At 39.4% G+C, this 20,388-nt stretch overlaps 1 protein-coding gene across 1 annotated transcript in view; it reads left to right on the forward strand.

The window, feature by feature from the left end:
* The first annotated feature begins 1,254 nt into the window (after positions 1-1,254).
* LOC104512652 (kynureninase-like) overlaps positions 1,255-20,388 on the forward strand; it is a 19,613-nt gene continuing 479 nt past the window's right edge. Inside the window, exons 1-4 of the mRNA XM_010155712.1 lie at positions 1,255-1,421; positions 14,008-14,060; positions 15,569-15,654; positions 18,843-19,073. Coding sequence (XP_010154014.1) covers positions 1,255-1,421; positions 14,008-14,060; positions 15,569-15,654; positions 18,843-19,073 — 537 coding nt within the window. The remainder of the gene's footprint in view (positions 1,422-14,007; positions 14,061-15,568; positions 15,655-18,842; positions 19,074-20,388) is intronic.

Genomic DNA, 20,388 nt, shown 5'->3' on the forward strand with positions numbered 1-20,388 from the left:
TATATATATATATATTTATATATAAAGATAACTGAAATATACCAGGCAAGTTAGCTATAAGGACATGTGAATGTGAGCACTTGCATAAAAAGTACAGGAAAAATCAAGTGTTCACAGCAGAGCATCTGCAGCTGTAAGTGTGCAGTGAGTTCAGCTCTGCTGTCAGCTGGCATAAGGGACAGGAGGAGACAAACTCAGTCCTGAGACAGGAGAAGAAAAAAGTGTCCTAGTCAAATCCCTGTAAGAAAAAGTAAGGCACAACTTAAAAAGATGAAAGGGAAATAAATGTATGTAAAGCAGCCAGGAGAATAATAATAAGCCTTGGCAGAGGATTAAATGAAAAATGTACACAGCCTAGTGTTTAAAATGAAAGGATTTATCAGAACTTAACTTTAGCAACAGACTAGCAGCAGGTAGAGTTTAAAAATAAAAAGTTGTGTGATGTGAAGAAATGCTGTATGTGCAGGGAGCAGCTGATGTCCACAGAGCGTTGGCTTTTACTGTAGGATAAAAAGTATCAAAGCACAAACAAAGAGGTAACTATTTTATATAGCTTGGAGAAACACAAAGTATTTTCAGGAAATTTCTTCCTAGGGAGAGATAACAACCCTCTCTCTTAGATCGCTTTCCTTTTCGGCGTCTTGATGCCAGTCAAAATGCCAGAGCACAAATGACTTCTTGCTACTTCATTGGAGACCTGCCCAGCTTTTTGATATCTGAACTTTTACCTTGGCATGAGATAAACAAAAATGCCCTATTCCAACTCCATACATCTTCCTGTTCCCATTTTTCCCAGGTGCTCTCTGTCTCCACCCTCTTCCTGTGCAGACCCTCTCTGCCCAGTAACTTTGTTTTGCAAGAAGTTGTCCAACACCTTCAAGAGCTGGTAGCTCCAGCTGAGTTTGTCTTTAGTCATTGTCTTGATCTATGAGGACATACCACATTATTCCTTTTTGAATTACAACCACATAATCCCCAAATTGAACAGCTGAAGCTTCTGTGAAACTGCCGAAAATAATGTTTCTTTGGAACAATGTGAACTGGGAGCAAAGGACAGGCATAAAAAGATTGGGAAGGAAGGTTGTTTTATATCTTCTGTATTGGAAAGAACTGAAGCTGCCTTTGTTTGAAATGCTTCTAGGAATAATAGACTAAGATGATCCAGCTCTTGCTGACCCTTGGAGTCTATCGGCTCTGAGAATCTCAGCACTACTGAGATTCAGTTTCAGCAGAACAGAGCCCCCGGGCCCAGCCATGGTGGAAAATGGAGAGAAGCACTGTAGGGACTTCCCAGGGAGCTGTGCTGAACATGGCAAGGTGGAATGTCAGGGGTTACGGATGGAAGTGTACATGCTGCCCTTTGGAGAAGGGTTTGTCGCTGGTCCTAGTGGACTCAAATTGTGGACTAATGTATGGATAAGGTATTTGTGGAGGACAACACCTGTCCCCTGAGTGCATAAAGGTAGAAATGAACTGTTTCTTTGACAAGGAGATGAGAACAATTCAGCTCCTCGAGCTAATTTAGAAACCAAAAGTTAAAACTTCCCTTGGGAAGAGACTGTTTAGGAATAAAGGCATCGGCTAATTAGGCTTAATTGCATTGTCTTGGGACAAGTGATTTATTAGGCCAATCTAGACCCATGATGGGCCTGCAGGGGTGTGTTCTCGGATTCACCAACTGAATGGCAAATATCCAAGAGCATTTTTTAACTTTGGAGTTTCAGGGAGGAAAAAAAAAAGTGAGAGCTTAATGTGCATTCACAACATCGATTCCCATTCTCATTTCTTCAGCCCTGCACATCCTTTTATGTGGCTCCCATGACTGTCTTCTTGTTCTCTGTCAAGCATTTTCTCTCTATCTTCCTACAAATCCTCACTTGTAATTAAGCTGTATCTTCAAGCAATCTTGTTTCTCCTCTCATTATTTATAATCTTCTCATTCTTTCCTCCCTGAAGGTCTTTCCTTATGTTTTGCCATCTTTGCCCTGGTTAGATTCAAAGGTGTTTGAGAGAGGAGCTGTACACCTCTTTGCAAACTTATGGGACTATATATGAGTAAATGTGTTGTATATCAAGTCTGCGTCACCTATATTATAGTGACAGTAGTGTGTTGTTTTCCCTCCTTGTGTATACTCCTGTGTTACTTAGACACTTAATACTAGTTTTGAAAGCTCTAAATGAAATATATGGAAAATCAAACATGGTTCCTGTCAAATTTCTCAAATGCATACTGTAGTGTTTTTAAAAAGCGTGGTGCTGGACTGATTCCTCCTTTTCATGCCTGTTATCAAGCCATCAAAATGTTGGGATAAGTGGCGATAAGTAAACAAAAGCATTTAGCTTCTATGAGCTGCTCCAAAACAGTATTTATAGCAGAGGCGTGTTTGGCTGCAGACTTCTGCAGATATCTGCAGATTTGGAGGTTTTATGGGTATTTAAATCTTTGCTCGATAATGTGCACTTGCTTTTGTGCAAAGCTCCACCAACAATAGGAAGAAATGTCATTTAAAGCATGACGCTTGCCACAGCCCTTTAAAAATAATTTTTATTTTAAGGCTGAGGCTGGTCAAATCCTGCAATAGGTCCTTAATGGTATTCATTCTTCAGTAATTGCTCACTAAAGTAGTGAGTTTGCATGTTACAAATTTCTCATGCATCTCTTTCTGGACCATGCTGATAGGACATACACACTTAGTCTGCTCTGACATGGCCTTTTTCCGCTCCCAGCCTTGGAAATGAGAGGGAGGTAGCTGCATTCCTTGCAGATGCAGTTTTCCATCTGCTGCCTCTAACTTTTTTCATCAGATGGTGTAAGACATAACTGCTTCAACACATGAAAGGAGCCCAACTGGCTTAGCCTGATGGAGAGGTGAACGCAGCCTGGGGGCAACTCTTGTATCCCCATTAACTAGCAAGGAAGAGATCCTGGGGCTCTCCTCTGAGTCTGTACGGTTGCTGTGGTGGTTTTTTTTTTCCCCCCCTCCACTTCAAAGGACGTGTGTTATTAGCTGCTTGCTCTTTGTACCTCAGTTCTCCACTTTGAGACAGGTAATTTTGAAAGCACTTTGCCTTGCTGTGTCCTGATTTGTTGGTGAGTTTTTTGTTTTGTTTTGTTTTGTTTTCCCAATAAGAAAAGGCTGAATGAACTTCCAGCGATGCAGCACTCCAGCTGGTGTCACACACCTTTAAGAAAATGGAAAGAAAACCTTTTAACTGCCTCTTTAATTAGTCACAGAGACGTTATCTTCCCTCTTATGCTTAACTCAATCTGTATGTTTCTGTATCCACCTCGCAGAACCCTTCTCTCTTAGGGAGGAAAAAGTTTATTTTCAACAAAAAATGTCAAGTATATCTTCTGCCATTTCCACTATGAGCTCTCTTACTTCTGTGCAGAAATGTGCTGGAACTAATGCAATTTTACATTGGGGATTTCCTACTAGATGTTGACTCACTTTCAGCATTTGATCATTTTTCACTTTTTCTACTTGAGATTCACATTTTTGTTACTTTCTATGAAGCTTTCCTCCTAAGATCCTCAATTAAACCTGTAGTCTACACATGTCCTTTAGAAATGAGATTTGCTCACGCTTTTGTATTAGTTCATTAGCCCACAGTGGGGAATTGTTTCTAATTTTTCCTTACTGAATGTGCTTCAAGATCACAGTATGCCTCGAAATTGCTCTATGCTGAAAGTACCAGCAATAGACATTATGCTTCTGTGCCATTAATACAGTTACCTTTTTTCCCCATTTATGTCCCCTGGAGTATATTCCTGTAATTGTCAGTTACTGGTTCAGATGGGGTCTCCTGCACTGCATGTCTCTCAGAACTATACGTGTCCCTGTCCTGGCTGAATACCTTTCAGGCTTTAGCCGCAGCTCTGGGATCGCACATACAGCTCCTATTGTGATTCATCTCACAGCCAGCACCTGATTCAAACCATAAGCATTTTTAAAGGTAATTGTAAGGTCATTGCCCAGGTTAAAGAAATAATTCAGCCTCGTTATTGCTTTTAATGTTGGTGTTCTCTGTGTATGCACTGGTGGGTTTTTGTATGGGTTTTCTATTTTGCTTGGTTTACCTCTTGTGTTTATTTTTTTTCTACTTGTTCATGGGGGTTTTGGTCCTCATGGCCCCTCTTTCTCCCAGCTGAACCTTCATCTCTCCTGTGCTTAGCCAGGACAAGATGGTCTCACGAGGGCATACAACTTCATACTTTCCTTTTTCTTTGGGTTCTCTTAGTCAAATCTATTTTATCTTCACCATTGATGTGGGCAAGCTAGATAATTTCTCTTGCCCCCACCTCAGCTCCTTTCCTGGTAAGTCCAGCAAGGCAAGCCCACAGCCTGCTGTCCTTTACTTTGTGCCTATCTCCACACATCTTTTAGTCAGAGGCCTCTTAGAGACCTTCATGATGTATACTGTTTCTTCTTGCCCAGTTGCTTTAGGCCATCCTTCCTCTCTCTCTGTGAAATATTTATCGTCACAGCTGTTTATACCTGATGGTAAGCTCTTGCTATCACAGTCGCTACTCCTCATTTGCCATTGAAGTCATTAGCAGCACTTGGTGACAGGTGCTACTTGCATGGAAATATTATCTTATCCATCAATTATCTTATCCAAGAATATTCCATCTTATGCATGGAAATTACAAGGCAGCTACAGCAGGAGTTTCACTATGGTGCCACAGAAATCAGGGTTCACTTATGTCTGAAGACCAGTTTCCAGTGAGCTACTGGGAACATTATATTCCTGTCATCCCCTTCCTTCTCTGTTTCTCAGCTGGTACAACATCAAATCAGGGAGCTAATAACACTGGTGCAACAGTTTTGGGAAACCCGTAGGTTCTTTCTGTCCCATGGCATGAAAAACAGCTCTTCAAAGTGTTTTATTTTTGTTCAGTAAAATGTACAGAGCTAAGAAAATTAATAATTCTTCAATTTCCTAACCAAATCTATTTTTTCAGCATCTCTCTTTCCATCCCATCATTCACTCACAGATTTCTGACGACTTCCTAGCAACTCATCGTGAGCAAGCGCAGAGGGATTCAGAGTGTGTCGGTGGTCAGTGCTGCAGATACGGTTAGCCTGTGACATGAGAATAAGCTCGTACAAGCGCCCTTGTCCGACAGCTTCTCACCTGCTTCTGCAGTGAGAAGTGCTTTAGGGGCTCCTGAAACCATTGTTGGACTTCATGTCAAACATTTGACATACATAGATTGGACATAGTGTCAAATGTTTGACCTCATGTCAAGCACATCTTAGAGCTCAAAATATTGGCTGCTTATGTGCTGTTGAAAGTCAGGGCAACTACAGCCTTGTAAGGAAAGGTCCCTAAGTCACTTTTCTCTCATGTTCTCCAGTGATGGATAATATTTCACCTTTCTGAAGAGGGACTCTCTAAAACAAATCTAAAAGACGCCCCTTTTTGTTCTCCCATAATGATTTCCTGTCTGAAGCTGCAGCTCAATAAGCTCTGTTTGCTTTCTTGTCTCCTTGAGTATCACTTAGTGTGAGTAAATGTCTTGTAACACAACTACTGGATTCTGCGGCAACTTTGCTGACACTTAAAACTTTGAATTCAATTAGTTCCAGCCACTGACATTAAAAAACCCAAATCTCATCTAGCACGGATTGTTTCTTGTTTCAGGCAAAGAGCAGAGGTGATAACTCTTACATTTTAGCTAATAAGGATTCTCATATGATAAAGGTCTTGCATTCATACTGTGACTACTGTACTCAAAAACAACAGAGACCGAGGAAGCGCACCTTCCGGATCTTAAAATTTTTATATTATGGTTCAGACACATGTATTATTTAGAAATCTATCTGGATATCATCCCCTCAAAGATTCATTCAAGGGATTGAGGAGACTGTATAGTTCACTAAATGCATCATAGTAATAAAAACCATCCAAGTCTCCTTTAAGTCAAAATTCACATTTAAAAATACCTCTAGGATGGATTGTTGCTTTTTCTTCTTGTTTAATTTAATCTATTTGAAACAGCCTAGAAAAAATTACTGAATTCTTAAAGCATGTAATATGCTGGGTTTTATCACCATAATATAATTGGGAACTATTCAATACATTATAAAAATCGCTGAGAACTTTATTAATATCTCTGAGTAAATTGGCTCCCTGCTTGATTTTTAATTTCTGGTGTTAGGCAGAATATTTGATTTCTCCTTACTAAATGTGCTAACATACAGTTGGCTGTATTCCCCCTTTTCATATATCTGATATTTGGCTAGTGGAAGTGATATATGAGCACTTTGTGATAATAGTTGTTCGTAAGCCGATTTAACAGTTTTTAATTCAACTTCATTAGCCTTAGAGGGCTTGTTTTTTGTGAGGTCTTTTTCCAGGATTTAATTTAGGCTCCAATTTTGTCTGCCATTTGATCATACCTTTCTTCTGCCTGATCATGGCGAATGAAATTATCATCCCTCATCGCAAGCGCCTTGGAGCTTTGGCAGGGAGCTCTGTGCGACTCCAAGGGGCCCTGATTGGATTCGCAGCATTGCAGGCATTTCTCTTTCCCATGCCCTGATCACAGCAACTTGTTTCCTGCTACAGAAGTGAACTCAATCTCCTTTTGCTTTGACCTGGAGGGGTAATATGGAGGGACATGTTGAAATTGGCGTATTCCCACTTGTGTTGAGTCTAAAAGACTAACAAGGAAAAAATCAATTCACGAAGAGTATGTGTACCCTCCATCTTCAAATACCTATTGGCTGTAAATCACCTTGCACTTGATTGACCAAACAGCCTAGGTTTTCACCCAAGAGTCTCTCTAATTATGGCAACAGTTGCATTAAATTCCCCACCTCTGTGAACAGGGAAGCTCAGGGAGCTGCAAGCTGCCCAGGTACCTTTGGAAAAAGGATGATTACTCAAATCTGGAATTTTCTTAATTTCACCTGTCACAGTCGCATAGTTAACTAAGTGTCATTGTTTAGATTATGAAACTGCTTTTCAGGATTTTGGTCTTTGCTGGTAAAATTTGCTGCTAGGCGGAAAGTGATTTTTAGATTTATTTTTTTTTTTAACCAAGACAAGCCTCAAAATAGAGGAGAAAAATTGTCTCCCTTTAGATGGTACTGAAAATGCAAGCTGCTTAACAAAAAGAATGTCATGCTATTAGCCTCTAATACAATCATATTACTTTTGGTCTTTTGACAAAATAAAGCTTCATTGATATTAAATATGAAAAGTTACTACTTTCACAATAGCAACTTTTCATAAGGAGTTTTGATTTTTTCCACTGAGTTCTAAGAGACTGGTCCATTAATAATGTAAGACATTGCTCACAAGTCACATATGCTTAATAATTAGGAAACATTTGTAATGAGTTGAAAAGGGTAAGGAAAGCATCAGAGTATGTACAAGTCCAAAACTACAGAAGTCTGAGGCTAATAATTACCTGGGCTTCAAAAGCTTTTCAAATTCTAACAACAGATCCTACTTAAAATTAACAACCACCATTGCATGGAAGAGAATAATGAAAAGTCCAATTTTGCCATTTAAGTTAAAGAATATCTAAATAGATATAAGGGAGGGGGGAAAAGGGGGGACTTTTAAATATAGCTTCTGGCAACCTTAACAAGGTTTTCTGAAGGAAACAGTGAGAGTTACGTTTCAAATGTTACTAGATTCTACCAGGGGCTAGCTGCTAACTCCCTTAACCACCTATACAAATCCTAGAATATATATATATATATACACACACACACTCTGAAGTAACTCCATAACTGGCAACTTCAGTGTATGCAGAATTTCACCTACACAGGAAGGTTAAAATCTTTGAATTCTGCATTTCAGTGATGAAACTGGGAGTCACTTTTCAATTATTTTTTATTTTTATTAAACAGACCCCTCACCACCACACTGAATGTTATTAGAAATATTTCTCTACTTTCCAGCGATCTGTCCTTAGGGGAGCACTGGGTCAGGGCAGGACCTTGCTGTGGTGCCCGGTGTGGAGAGGATGGAGTTGCAGTGGGATAACATTGTCCATTAACTTGGGCTTCAGTTTTGTGTCAGCACAGCTGTAAAACACTGTGTGGAATTAAGCAATAGAAATACTGATTTTCTTTTTTTTCTCCCTTCACATAAGTGCCAGTTGGGTGACATGTATCAAGAAAAGCATTAAATACTGAACTCAACAGAAACCTGACACTTAAGCAACTTTTGATCCTGAGAGGATAACTTGGGGAAGGGCTGAGAAGAGAGATAAAGAGTACCAGTGCCATCAGCCTTTACCTCCAAATCCCCTTTCCCTAGCTCTATTTCAAAAAATCCAGTATAAGATGCTCCAAGGAAATATTTTTCTTCATTCTTACATGGTTCTCATTACGAAGTATGTGAAAACATTTTAATAAATATATTCTCACCACCCACCAAACATACAGGGTATCACTGAACAGCATTTCTAGAGATGAGGGCTTGAGGCATGGAAAGCCTAAGTGACTCATCCATGATCAGACAAGTCTGTGATAGTGAAGAAAATGGAAACTTCTCAAACTCTAGTCAGTGAGCCAAAAATTTGCTGTAGAAAGCAATAAACAGTTTTTTTTTCTGTGTTCTTTGGTGGGGGAGGGGGCAGTTTACTTTTCCTATTTATTCTGAGTTTTGGCATTGAATCCAAGAAGCAAAATCATGATCATGCACTTGCAATAAAATTAATATTATAAAAATTCAATATAAAAAAATTGCAATTAGAAAACGAAAAGAAAAAAAAAAAGGGCAGAGTAGAATGCAAAGACTGCGCCCCAGCTGTTGATCTTGGGGATCAGGTCTGTGCTCAGGTTGTGGAGTGCTGTTTGTAAATCCAGGTAAGACTAAGGTAGCTTACAGCGGGTGATACAACTGTTTATGGGTTTGGCTTCTGGAATTGACTTTTCTCTGAATGCAACAGCTTTAGGGGATGCTCCTGTTCAGGACCCGAGTCCTGGGTCCTTTTTCTATCTGTGTTGTGCTACATGGAGCCCAGGGTGCTGGAGGAATGTACTTCAAGGTCTGCAACTACAATTTCAGTTGAGCTGGGAGATCCATGTATGGGTGTAAGGCATGCTAAAAGGATACTTTTAGTCTTTAGGAGCTGGTGTTTGGTTTTTTTTAACCTGCCTTTTGAAACATGAAAGCTGGGCAGAGCTGGATTCTGGATGTGGCACCAGTGGAGTTGTACCATGATGTTCTCAAGGGCAGTAGGATGATGGTCAGAAACAGTCAAATCACTGTGACTGAGGTCAGATGCAGTATGTTCCTGGCTTCAGGCTGGCTCGGGCTTCTAGGCTTTCTGTATTCTTTTGAAGTCTAATTCCCATGACATAATGAGTTGTTTACTTAACACATTTCCTGTTAATGGAGTGATATTAAAGACACAGTTAACCTCTGTTCTCCAAGCCTGTGTCAAACTGTGCTGTCCCCACTGGTTCTCTGTTACAAGTTCTTAAAGGTGTTGTGAGACATAAGCCTGGGGAATAGATGTGCTGTGGATGTGCTCCATTTCACCCCTTTTCCTGCCCAAGATTGCCTTCACAGACACTGCGAAACATCTGCCTGAGTCCTGTGTAGTAAACACTGGGAACAGGGTGACATCCTGTGAACTCCTCAAAGCCAATTCTTACTCATAGCTAGAACAGTAGTATAAAAACTCAAGCAAATCTTTGCTAACACCTGGAATTTTTTGCAAAAATAAAGTGGTGTGTGAATGAAGAGCTGAGCTGCCACCCAGCAGCTACATCAGTTGCTTTGCGGACACAGCCTGCCTGGAAAATGCTTGTTTATGATTTAGCTTAATCCACAATTTCATAAACATAGCATGCTTTGCTGGTATATGCTCTTAATACAGATGTAAGTAATGAACAAGAAGTTTGTAGGTAGTGTTGCGACCTGATAAAGGAGGGGAGACAAACTGCACCGTGCCCAGTGAAGTGGGCAAATGTAACATAAAGTGTTACTAATTTCACACTGCATGCCCGATGTAGGTTTTCAGAATGCTTTCTCACAGATGCAAAATGATTCCTCACACACTGTAATGGCTGGATACTTCCAGTGCATCGCCCTGGATTGTGAAAGTTGGGCCACGCTATTTCCTTTTCTTTTCTTGCCAAGAAGGGAAATGAGACCCGTGTTGCTTCAGGCTGTAAATTATAAATGAGTAGCATGATCATCTGTAACTTCGAAGCAAAGGTCAAAGGAATTTTTTTGTATTTTGTCTGTGTTCTTTAACTGGATCGTCTTTGATGTTTACACTGCACATACAGCATGATCATTATATCCCGCACTCTTGCATCATTAATGCAACTACAAACGAGATGGCTCAAGTTATGAACAACCAGAGCTTCAGTCTAATGCAGACAGATATAAAGGAGGAAAATGAGCTAAATAAAAATACTTATTGAAGGGATTGTTCCCTGGTGTCAATGTGCTTAAAGAAAGTATGACTAAATGAGAGAATCCTGTTTCTTTATGGAGTTATTTTCCAGCCCAGCAAATCTTTTGTTCATTGATTTGTAAAATGAGAGAACATTTTGGGGTAAAAATAAGGAATTTGAATACCTTGCAGCAATATTTCATTCTATGCCTACTTGTTTTGTGAAATTCCTCTAGTAACAGTTTGCTTTAAATTTTATGTGACACATTTAAAAACTACTTCTGTGCATAGACTGGAAAGCTGCAGAATTCCCTTGGAAAGTCTCCGTGTTATTAAACCATGAGGACACTGGTTTTATTTGAGGGATAAAATAGAACAATGCATTATCTGCTTTAACATCTTTTACAGAACTGGGTTTGTGAGAACATGCACACCTCACAGAAAAAGTGACAACTGATAAGGCACTAATTTACTCTCCTTTTTGGCATGATTGCAATGGATTTAAAGCTGTTTTTTGCTGCTGGATGGAGAGATGTTAGGTGTAGAGGTGGCCCAGGAGCAGCTCTGCTGAGCAGTCTTGGTAGGTCATGTGTACCTGGAACGGGCAGCAGGATACCCTCCAGGCACACCTCGCAAGCCAGCCATCCCTGGGGTAATCATTTTCAGAAGACCATAGAATCACAGAATGGTTTGGGTTGGAAGGGACCTTAAAGATCATCTAGTTCCAGCCCCCCTGCCGTGGGCAGGGACACCTTGCACTAGACCAGGCTGCTCAATTTTGATCAGTGCTGTGTTAAAACAAGTGCTCAGTTTGGATGCATGTACATGTAAAGGGCAGTGACTGCCCTTTATTCTCAAAGGTTTATTGTGGAATGTTTTCAAAATTAGAGGTTTTTCTCCCCAGACACTGATTTTTAACACACTTCATTAAATGGGTGCAGATAATGGTGATTATTATCTGCAATGAAAAGGTTGTAACTCTAAAGTCCAGTTACAAACGGATGTAAGGTGGTTTTAAACACAAGCACATCATATAAGGCTTTTCAGAGCCTTCTACATTATGCATTTTGCAAAGATTATGGTTTGAAATTCAAAATCAATTTAGGTTTTGGTGTCTTTGTTTTTGAAGCAGGAATAATCAAAATGGTGACTGCATTTCAAAATACTCATTTTGCATGCAGAGTAACAACCCTTTAATAAGAAATTTTACTGCAGTATCTTAATGTGCAGTTTTATTGCCTATTATTTTTAGCGAGCATTTATGAAGCCTTATGTTTGGGGTTTAACACCTTCGCTCTTTCCCATCGTAACAGGTTGAAATTTGGCATAGCAGTGGCAACCCTCATTTCAAAATTTTCACAGAAAATTGTAAACAGCAAATTGCTGATTTGTAAAGATTTTGTTAATTTCCACACTTTGAAGCCTGTCAACTTAAATGTCAAATAATATGACATCCATATGGACCATTAGATCAATGAGAGCGTAGGACCAGAGCTGCCTCAAAGTGCACATCCTGTGGTGACACCTCTGAGGTTCTAGAACAGCCAAAAATCGGGGTGGGGAGTGGGGGAAGGAAATTGTGAAAGTTATGGTAAGAAAGGGCAAGATAGCTAAAACTGTCTTTAAAATAATCCTTCATCCTGTCATTTTGGAAAAGTTCTGAAATCTCTGTTTCCAAGTCGCAAACGTGGCGCTGCAGCAGAGGTCTGGATTTAAGCCAGCTTCAGTGTTAGCAAGGTTGGAGCATTCAGTATGTAAGCAGAGTGCTTTTCATCAGGCTCTAGCTGGGTAATATTCCGGTTGATGTTTATTTTGTCTTTAACTTTAGGATGTGGCCCACACAGAACACAGTATTCTTTTTCTCCTTGATACAGAGCAATAGTCCAAATATTATATTTCCCATGGAATTTTATTTCTGTTTAAAACTTTTGTAATGCACGGAATGTGTGTGCCACTGACATTAGTAGTATGTTGTAGTAACAAACAATATTCAGGGTTTATAGTAAAGTGTTCTCTATTTATTACGCGGTTCATATTAAATAGCTGGAATATCTTTTATGATTCAAAGCACCAGTGACTGAGTCACTTGGGCAGAAGATGCATTATACTTTATTTGGGGTGTATTCATTTTGGCATTGTAATATCTCATTTGAAAAGAATGTATATTGCATTATTGATTTTTATGGGTCTTAGAATGATAAAAACATCACACAGCAATAAAGAAAAAAGCATCCTTTTCCTGTATACACTGTGTTTGGATGCAGCTCAGAGCCTTTCATAGAAGTAAACATAAAACCTATGTTGTTATACAGAAATATGAAGTACTTTATTTTACACCATGGTGTAATGGTATTCATATAACAAGTCTTTAACTCAAATGTGGTCTTAATTCTGCAGAGCTAAACTCTTTGAAGCATACTGTGTAGAAGTGCTTCTGCTTTAGAGAGGGGCAATGTCTTTCTTTTTCCTTGTTTTCTTCGAGGAAGGCTGATCTACCATGAGTTTTACCTATAAGTTTTTTTACTATTACAAATTTTAGATGCTTGCCAGGCTTCACTCTTAACAACTCTTTTAGCTGGCACAGAGAAACCGAGAAAAGCTTCGGAAGAAGTGGTGTCCAGTATGTCCAGTCCTGGACATATAGAATGGACATAGACTCCTTCCTGACCTTCTAAGTTGTGGACTTCCTAACTTTGTGATAGCATTGGTACATGGGAAATTTCAAGCATGTTGATGATATTTGTCACTGATGTTATCATGTACTGAGTTAAGAAGTACAGAACCCAAAGCAGGTGGGAGAGACTCCTTGATTTTGTAATGCTGACTTTATCTGCAGTATCTTGGGCACTAGGTGACCCAGTGTATCCAGCTGCTTTGGAAAACTACTTATGGCTATGTCCTTAAGCACATTTTTCAGCAAATATGAAAATGTTAATAATGTAATATAATCCTAATTTTACAGCTTGGATAAATCGTCTTCAAAGTAATTGATCTTTATTATTCTTTTCCTGCACATGATCTAAAATAATGTAATTTTTGGATTAAACTTGTTTGGTCTTTATTTTAAAGAAAAGTTTTTTTTAATAGTGAACTCAGCTCAGGAGAAGAAAAGTTTACTCAGTTCACACTGCTGTCTCTCAGTAAGGAAAAGTCAATGCTTGCACAGTCCTTCGGAGGCCCTGTTTTCTGCCTGTTATCCCTCACCAACACCTTTGCTTTCTGAAACTAAAATTTTTATAACACCTTTTATCTTTCAATATTCATCAAACTAGGTTTAGAGGAGGTTGAATTTAATGCCTTGAAAAAAACAGTGGAAATATTCCTGTTCTATTTTTCATTTTGTGAAATGAATTCAGACAAAATGTGTATTGTCAGAAATCAATAGTTAATTGAAAGATGTAGTACATTTTATCATTAGTAGTTAAAGAGAAATTCCCAAATAGTAATATTAAGTTTTTACTGCTAGCTATTTACAGAATTTATTGCATTTTTATGTCATTGTTAGAAACACAGTGTATTATCGTAAGTGTATATGCTTCTTAATCTTCTATGTTTCTTAATTCTCAAATCTAAATTAAAATATATTTTACCAAGATTGCTATTAATTTACTTTCTTTACAAAATCTTAGGCTAATCGGCTGGTGGGGTCATGAATTCAAAACACGATTCCTCATGGAAAACAGTATGTACTTTTACACTTTCAATTTCACCCTATTTGAAGTATCTATGTATCACCAGCTTCACTTTTGTAGTATTTGGAGTAGAAAGGATAATACTCTGCCCTTCCTCACTCATGTTAAAGGTATTAAGCTAAACTCATCTCAAATATGTAATGCAGTGGAGTTCACAAAATAAATGTGGGAATACATTTGGTCTCTGGGCATATGGGTCTAACTGTCTGCTTCTAGATATTTTGCTGATATACCTTCAAAATGCAGATGCAGAATATTGATGAAACTCAAAGTATCTCAGTGAATTAAACTTGTAAGTCTCTGGGGAGCAAGGATCTGCTATCATGCACTTGGGTAATACCTCACTTCAGAATTTGTTCCATTGGAATTAATGAAAAACTATATAACTAAAGGTACCACAACCTGACATAAGTCATGAAATAGTACTAATGTCTCAGCCTCTCCAAATCTCTTCCCCTATCAAAGGATAGGCTATAAGACAAAACCAAACCTGCTCTGAACTAGCTAAATACTTGTTGTCCCAATGTGAAACGAGGACTCCTTTCCAAATCTGACCGCTATACTGTTCAGCTCAATTTTAAAGTACGACAGAGAGTATCCTGATGGATCTGGAGGAGAAAGGAGCCTTTTGGTTTGATTAGTAGCTTTGGTTTTAATATATTTTTAATCTTCTGTGGCAGCCCCTATTGATGTGACTTTGGCTGGAGAACACCTCTCTAATAGCCTCAGTCTGCTCTTTGTTTCTGATCAAACATAAGAGTGTGGCAGTATGGGAAGTCAGCAGGAGACACAAATTGACTTGAAATATTGTCAGAAGAAAAACGTTGTTTATTCATTTCCATGGGCAGTTTACAGGGAAGAAGTGGGGCAGCGATCATTATAAAATTAGCCATTCTGCTGTGCATGAAACGCATTTCCTCCGCAGCATCCTCTTGCTCTGGTGCTGGAGCATGAAATATAAACGGTGACACAGAACTTACAGAGAGGCTTTATAGATTTATTAAAGAGATTTTGTGAAATTTCACAGCCTAAAGTCTACACAACTTCTCTGCGTGGCCTGAAGCTACACTTAGCTGCATATGCAGTCTCCCATGTGTCTCGTCAGTTTAATAAAGTTAAGGAACATGATTCCCTGCTCGTGGCAGCACCACAGCTCCGCACGAGTGTGCCTCTGCTGACTTGGAATTTTCTCGGGTTTGTGCCAGTGTTAAAAGAGATTGAAGTGTAAAGGTGGTTTTAACACACACCATTTAAACAAATTAATTGCAGTTCTCTAGTTCCCATGAAGCTGCTAATGATGTCTTCCGCTGGATAAAATTGGACTTCTCTCAAAGTTAAAAGTATTAGCTGTGCATAGATTACTATTTCCTTTTAATGACTGATTCCTACAGGCCACATTAGTGAAATATTTTATTGCATGAGGATGGACTTCAAGATAAGGTCCAATCCATTAAAAGGAAGAAATCAAAAACACTAATAGAAGTTATTCATTTTCCAGAATTACAACTAAGTGAAGGAATTAATGCATTTCGGTTATCGAATCCTCCAATTTTACTGGTCTGTGCTCTGCAAGCTAGTTTAGAGGTAAGTAATTGCTTTACTTTGAGCCTGAATTTAAGAGTACAAAGATGTTAAATGAATGTTACATATATTGTTGCTGTCTCCCTTAAAGAAAAGAAAAAAAAAAAAAGCAGAATAGGTAAAAAAAAAAGGGCCAAGGAAGTGAAAAACAAATAACCCCACAACCCTGAGAAACCAAGGCCTTTAATGAATATACTCAGTACAAACAATAGTTTTTCCCATAGAGGCTTTCTTCAGTGCAATTCATGCAAAGTTTGACGTTAGACATCTTTCTAGGAAGGAATCATGTGACTAAAAAGTTGCATCCAGAGTTTTTCCTACTTATGTTTGCCTGAGGAAAACAGACTTAGCTCCTTTATGAAAGAAAATGGATGTGGCCACTTGGTGTCCTGGAATCTAAATTGAACCAGAGGCTCAAGGAACCTACCCTCTGCTGTAGTCCCTTTTATTGCAAACAGAAAAGGCTGAGGCTGTCCGTGAACGTTTTCTAAAATAGGAATTTATAACTCCAGAATGGGTTTCATCACTGTATTAGCTTTTTTGGTGGCCAAAGGAGCAGAGCCCTGCCTCTGACCCATCTCTATATGAATCACTTAGATCATGGCTGTGGGAAGGGCAGTCCTGCCATACTCAGCTGATCCCTTCCTGCCTAGTAAGGAATGTCCTAGGTGCTGAAAGCCCTCTGGTCTACCTCGGAGAGCACAATTCAGCCCGAAGGTGCAGAGCTGTCCTCAAAACACCTTCTCTCATGCTGCATTTCATACTGAGACGTAGCAGCACTGTACGGATGTTTCACCCCTGAAATGCAGGACCCTCAGTCTTTGTGGTTGTGAAGGATGGTTTTACATAAATTTCCCTACTACAGGCTACATATGCTAATATATTAAATTTTTTCCTAATCTGTGTTCAAGCCAGACTTGGTTAGCAAGGTTTTTCCATCAGCATAAATGGGAGAATTTTATTCCTGCTAGTGTTCCATTAATGCTAGTGTAATGGCAAAGCTGATGCTGGAACAAAGAGCAATGTCCATACACTGTACGCCCCTCCTTATTTACTGAAAAAAGAGTATCTTAAGCAAACAAAGTCAGAAAATTGCCGGTTGTGCTCTCTGCAGTTTACATGCAATGTTGAAGGACTGCAAAGGGCACAGCAATGCTTCTTTTTCTGCCTGACAATTTATTTTGTTAGTCCTTAAACATCCAATATATTTTTTTTAAACTTTATGAGACCTTTGAGATAAGCTGAAAGCTATTGTGCTATGACCCAGATTGTCAGTGCTCCAGTTTGTGTGGGTTGATGTCATTTAGCCCACTGCAGGGAGCCTCCAAACAATGAGGGCTGAGCAGTTTCCATCGCCTCCCCTTTCCATGCCTGCATTACCTTTTGGCACAGCCAGGATTTCCCAGTGCTAATTGCTCTAATACAGTGGGAAACAAAATAGTTTTCATGTCTGGCAAGAGATGGCTAGTGAAATTGCATGCCACCTTCACTGGGACACATTAAGCAGAAGGCAGTGTTTCCAATGGAAACAATGAAAACTGCAAGTGTTAATGCATGTTATTCCTCAATAATGCTTAAAGTGACTGTTATGGCAGTGGCTGCTCCCTTTTATGGAAAAAAGGGGAGCACTCTACAACCGCATTTAAAAGATCTTTTTCCAAAAATTTCACCCAGGAGGACAAATATTCCTTGCACAAAGCCTGAGCAAACAGATTTTTGCACACAGCCTAAGGAGATCCATCCCAGAAGCCCAGAGGAACAGGAGGCAGGTCTCCTTCTCCAGTAACGTGCTGAATGGTTGGATGTACCGCTGCCTGACTGCGTGGTGGGGGAAGCACCTCCAGATTTTTGTTGGCCTGCGCAGGTACCAACTGCCGATGGCTCTGGTCCCTCTTGCATTCATTTCCGTGACTGCACTGTCTCTGTGCAAAGTCTGCCTTACAGCAGCCATGTTTTGTTCTGCAGAAAACAGTGTAGGGGTTTATGGGTTTGTGCAGTGTCTAGTGGTTGTGATAGCATCACGGAGTCATTCTTGGGGTATTCTACAGAAGTGTGATTTCCAGGTGCTGCTGGAAACCAGACTTGATCGTATTTCAAGTAGAATTTCCCAGTTACCTCTTTGTACACTCTTCCAGGTTAAAAGTAATCTGAAATTTGTTACTCCTTCAGTGGGGAGCAGTGATTTCTTGAGGGTGAAGATCATGGATTTGCATACAGGACCTCTGCTTTGTGTTGGATTTTGCAGCTACAGTCAGTGGAGGCGCAGTGGTCCATGAGCAACGATACTGCGTTTGTGTGCCAGAATGTGATTTGAAGTGACTGTTGGGTACTTACGTGTCTGTATCTTGTCATTTTTCCCTGAAGCTACTTGCATGGGAAGAAGAAAAAGGAGGGTTTGAGGAAGGCAGGAGTAAATTGGTTCTGAGGTCACATTTTCCATTATTCCCTGTAACTGAGCCTTTCCAGAGCACAAGCAGAAGCTGTCTCGCCTTCTCCTGCTTCCAAACTCTTCTGCCCCAATGTTTGTTCTTGTTTGTGTAGCAAAGTAGCACTGCCATTTTTAAGCAATCTCTATTGCATGTCTCATGATGTTTGGAGTTTCTGCAGCTCGGCAGTCCTTGTAGCTCTGTAACAGCATCGAACTATTAAACCAGAGTCAAGTGAATATTTTTTTTTTTCATGCAGACTAGCAGGGACAGAGCCTGTACAGGACTTAAAGCAGTAAAGTCAATATGGTAATAGAAATTTTGTGTCTTCAATTACAATAATTTGTAGCTCACTCTTTACTCTTGGATTTTGTTACCTGAGATACATACAAGGAAAAACTTGTATGTGTTTTTTGAGGTTCATGTAGGCCCATTGCATGAATAGAGACTTTATGGATGCTTCCCACATATGCAAAGAGATGCTTTCTTAGAAAACTGCTTTTGTGTGCAAATTCATTTATGCGGATATAGATGTGTGTAAAATTTTAACAGTAAACAGGAATGTCTTTCATTCTCTAATAATAATGTTATCCTGTCTTTTCAAAAGCCCAATTCTGCCACATTTATATATAATATCTATCTCATATTACAACCTGGTTCCAATGATAATGTGTAGAGAAATCTGCCACCCTCTTAGTTGTCTTTACTTCTTTTTTATTTTCTATAGCAACACATTATTATTCTAATGATTTAAAATCATTACAGGTTTTTCATCAAACAACAATGAAAGCATTGAGAAGAAAATCTGTTCTACTCACCGGTTACTTGGAATACCTGATAAAACATTACTACAGTGAGGATAAAACAAATCCAGAGAAGCCCTTTGTAAAAATAATCACACCATCTCAGATTGAAGAAAGAGGATGCCAACTCACACTATCTTTTTCCCTTCCAATCAAATCTGTGTTTAAAGAGCTGGAGAAGAGAGGAGTAGCTGTGAGTAAATCAAATCTCATATTCTTATGCATTGTTGTGTGAACCTATACCATAACAAAGTAATAGTTTTGGTTTTATTCAAATATAGTCTCATATAAGGTCAAAAAGACTGGTAATGGTGAAAATTACTTACACAGCATCTTCAATCTAATAGGAGTTATTTTATAAATCTAATTAGTAGTTATTTTATAAATTATTAGTCTGTAGATTGTCATTTCTCTATTGTTTTATTTCCAATAGTTCTGTGAGTAGCACACAGTAGTCACCATTAAGAGCTGCTTTATGGGTATATTATGGTGGGAGGAATTATGGATTTGAAGCTCATGGCCTAATCAAGAAAGATAGGAGGAAAAATAAATTAATTAAAAAGTATCACTGGAAAAACCACAAATATGAATATGTCAGAGCTGCCCAATGCAATGTACTGCCTGCACAGGATGTTCCTGTTCAGTGTGCTTGTCCAGGGCCCCTGCAGTGGGTCCAGGCATGAGGTCAGAGACCAGGAAGAGGTCGTCTGTGCCACCCTGGGTGCTGGCAGTCAGCAGGGCTCAGGCTGTGCTCACCGTCCTCAGCACCACAATTCGCACACCTACAGCCTGACGATGACAAGGAGCTGTGAACCTCCACCAGTCCATTTCCTGATCTGCAAATGGCCAAACCCTTACTCTTTCTCAAGGTGGAGAAATTAAACAGTGACCATTCTCTTAGAGATGTGTTTTAGCACTCAGACACAGTTACCAGTAAATACTGCTCAAAAAGAATAAAAGCTAAATTTAAGGTTATACAGTTTGTGATTTAGAAGTGCTGGGAGGTGAGGCTGATAGTGTAATGCCATACAAATGATAGATAATTTTTATTTCTGCTGGTGACTTGTGTCCCCAAAGGGCAACTCTTCTAGGCTAAATATGCTGCTGTTTTGGTGCTGCCAGGTAATTCCAGGAACTGCTGCTTTTAAGAGGGCACAGGGGCTTATACTATTGGCTTATCTTTGCGATGCAGTAATGCTCTTCAGATATGAGAGATTATTCTATTCAGCAAAATGTTCACATTCACAGAGAGGGGGAAGAAAAATACTGCAATCTCCATGACATTACTTTTGCTTGTAGTACAAGACACTCTACGATGCTGTCATGTGTCTGTTTTCTGGTGGCTTTTTTGTCACCTTCAACTGTAGGTTGCTATGGGCACTAAGGTAAATTATGGGTATACATATCTGGTTTGGAAACCCTCAGCGATGCTGCTAGAATCCTGCCCATCCTAAGCCTTGAACCCTTTTTTAGGCAAAATGTTACTTTTTTGCTATGTTCTTCACAAT

This window comes from Eurypyga helias, unplaced genomic scaffold, assembly GCF_000690775.1.
Source record: "Eurypyga helias isolate BGI_N326 unplaced genomic scaffold, ASM69077v1 scaffold12277, whole genome shotgun sequence".
NCBI classification, from domain to species: Eukaryota; Metazoa; Chordata; class Aves; order Eurypygiformes; family Eurypygidae; genus Eurypyga; species Eurypyga helias.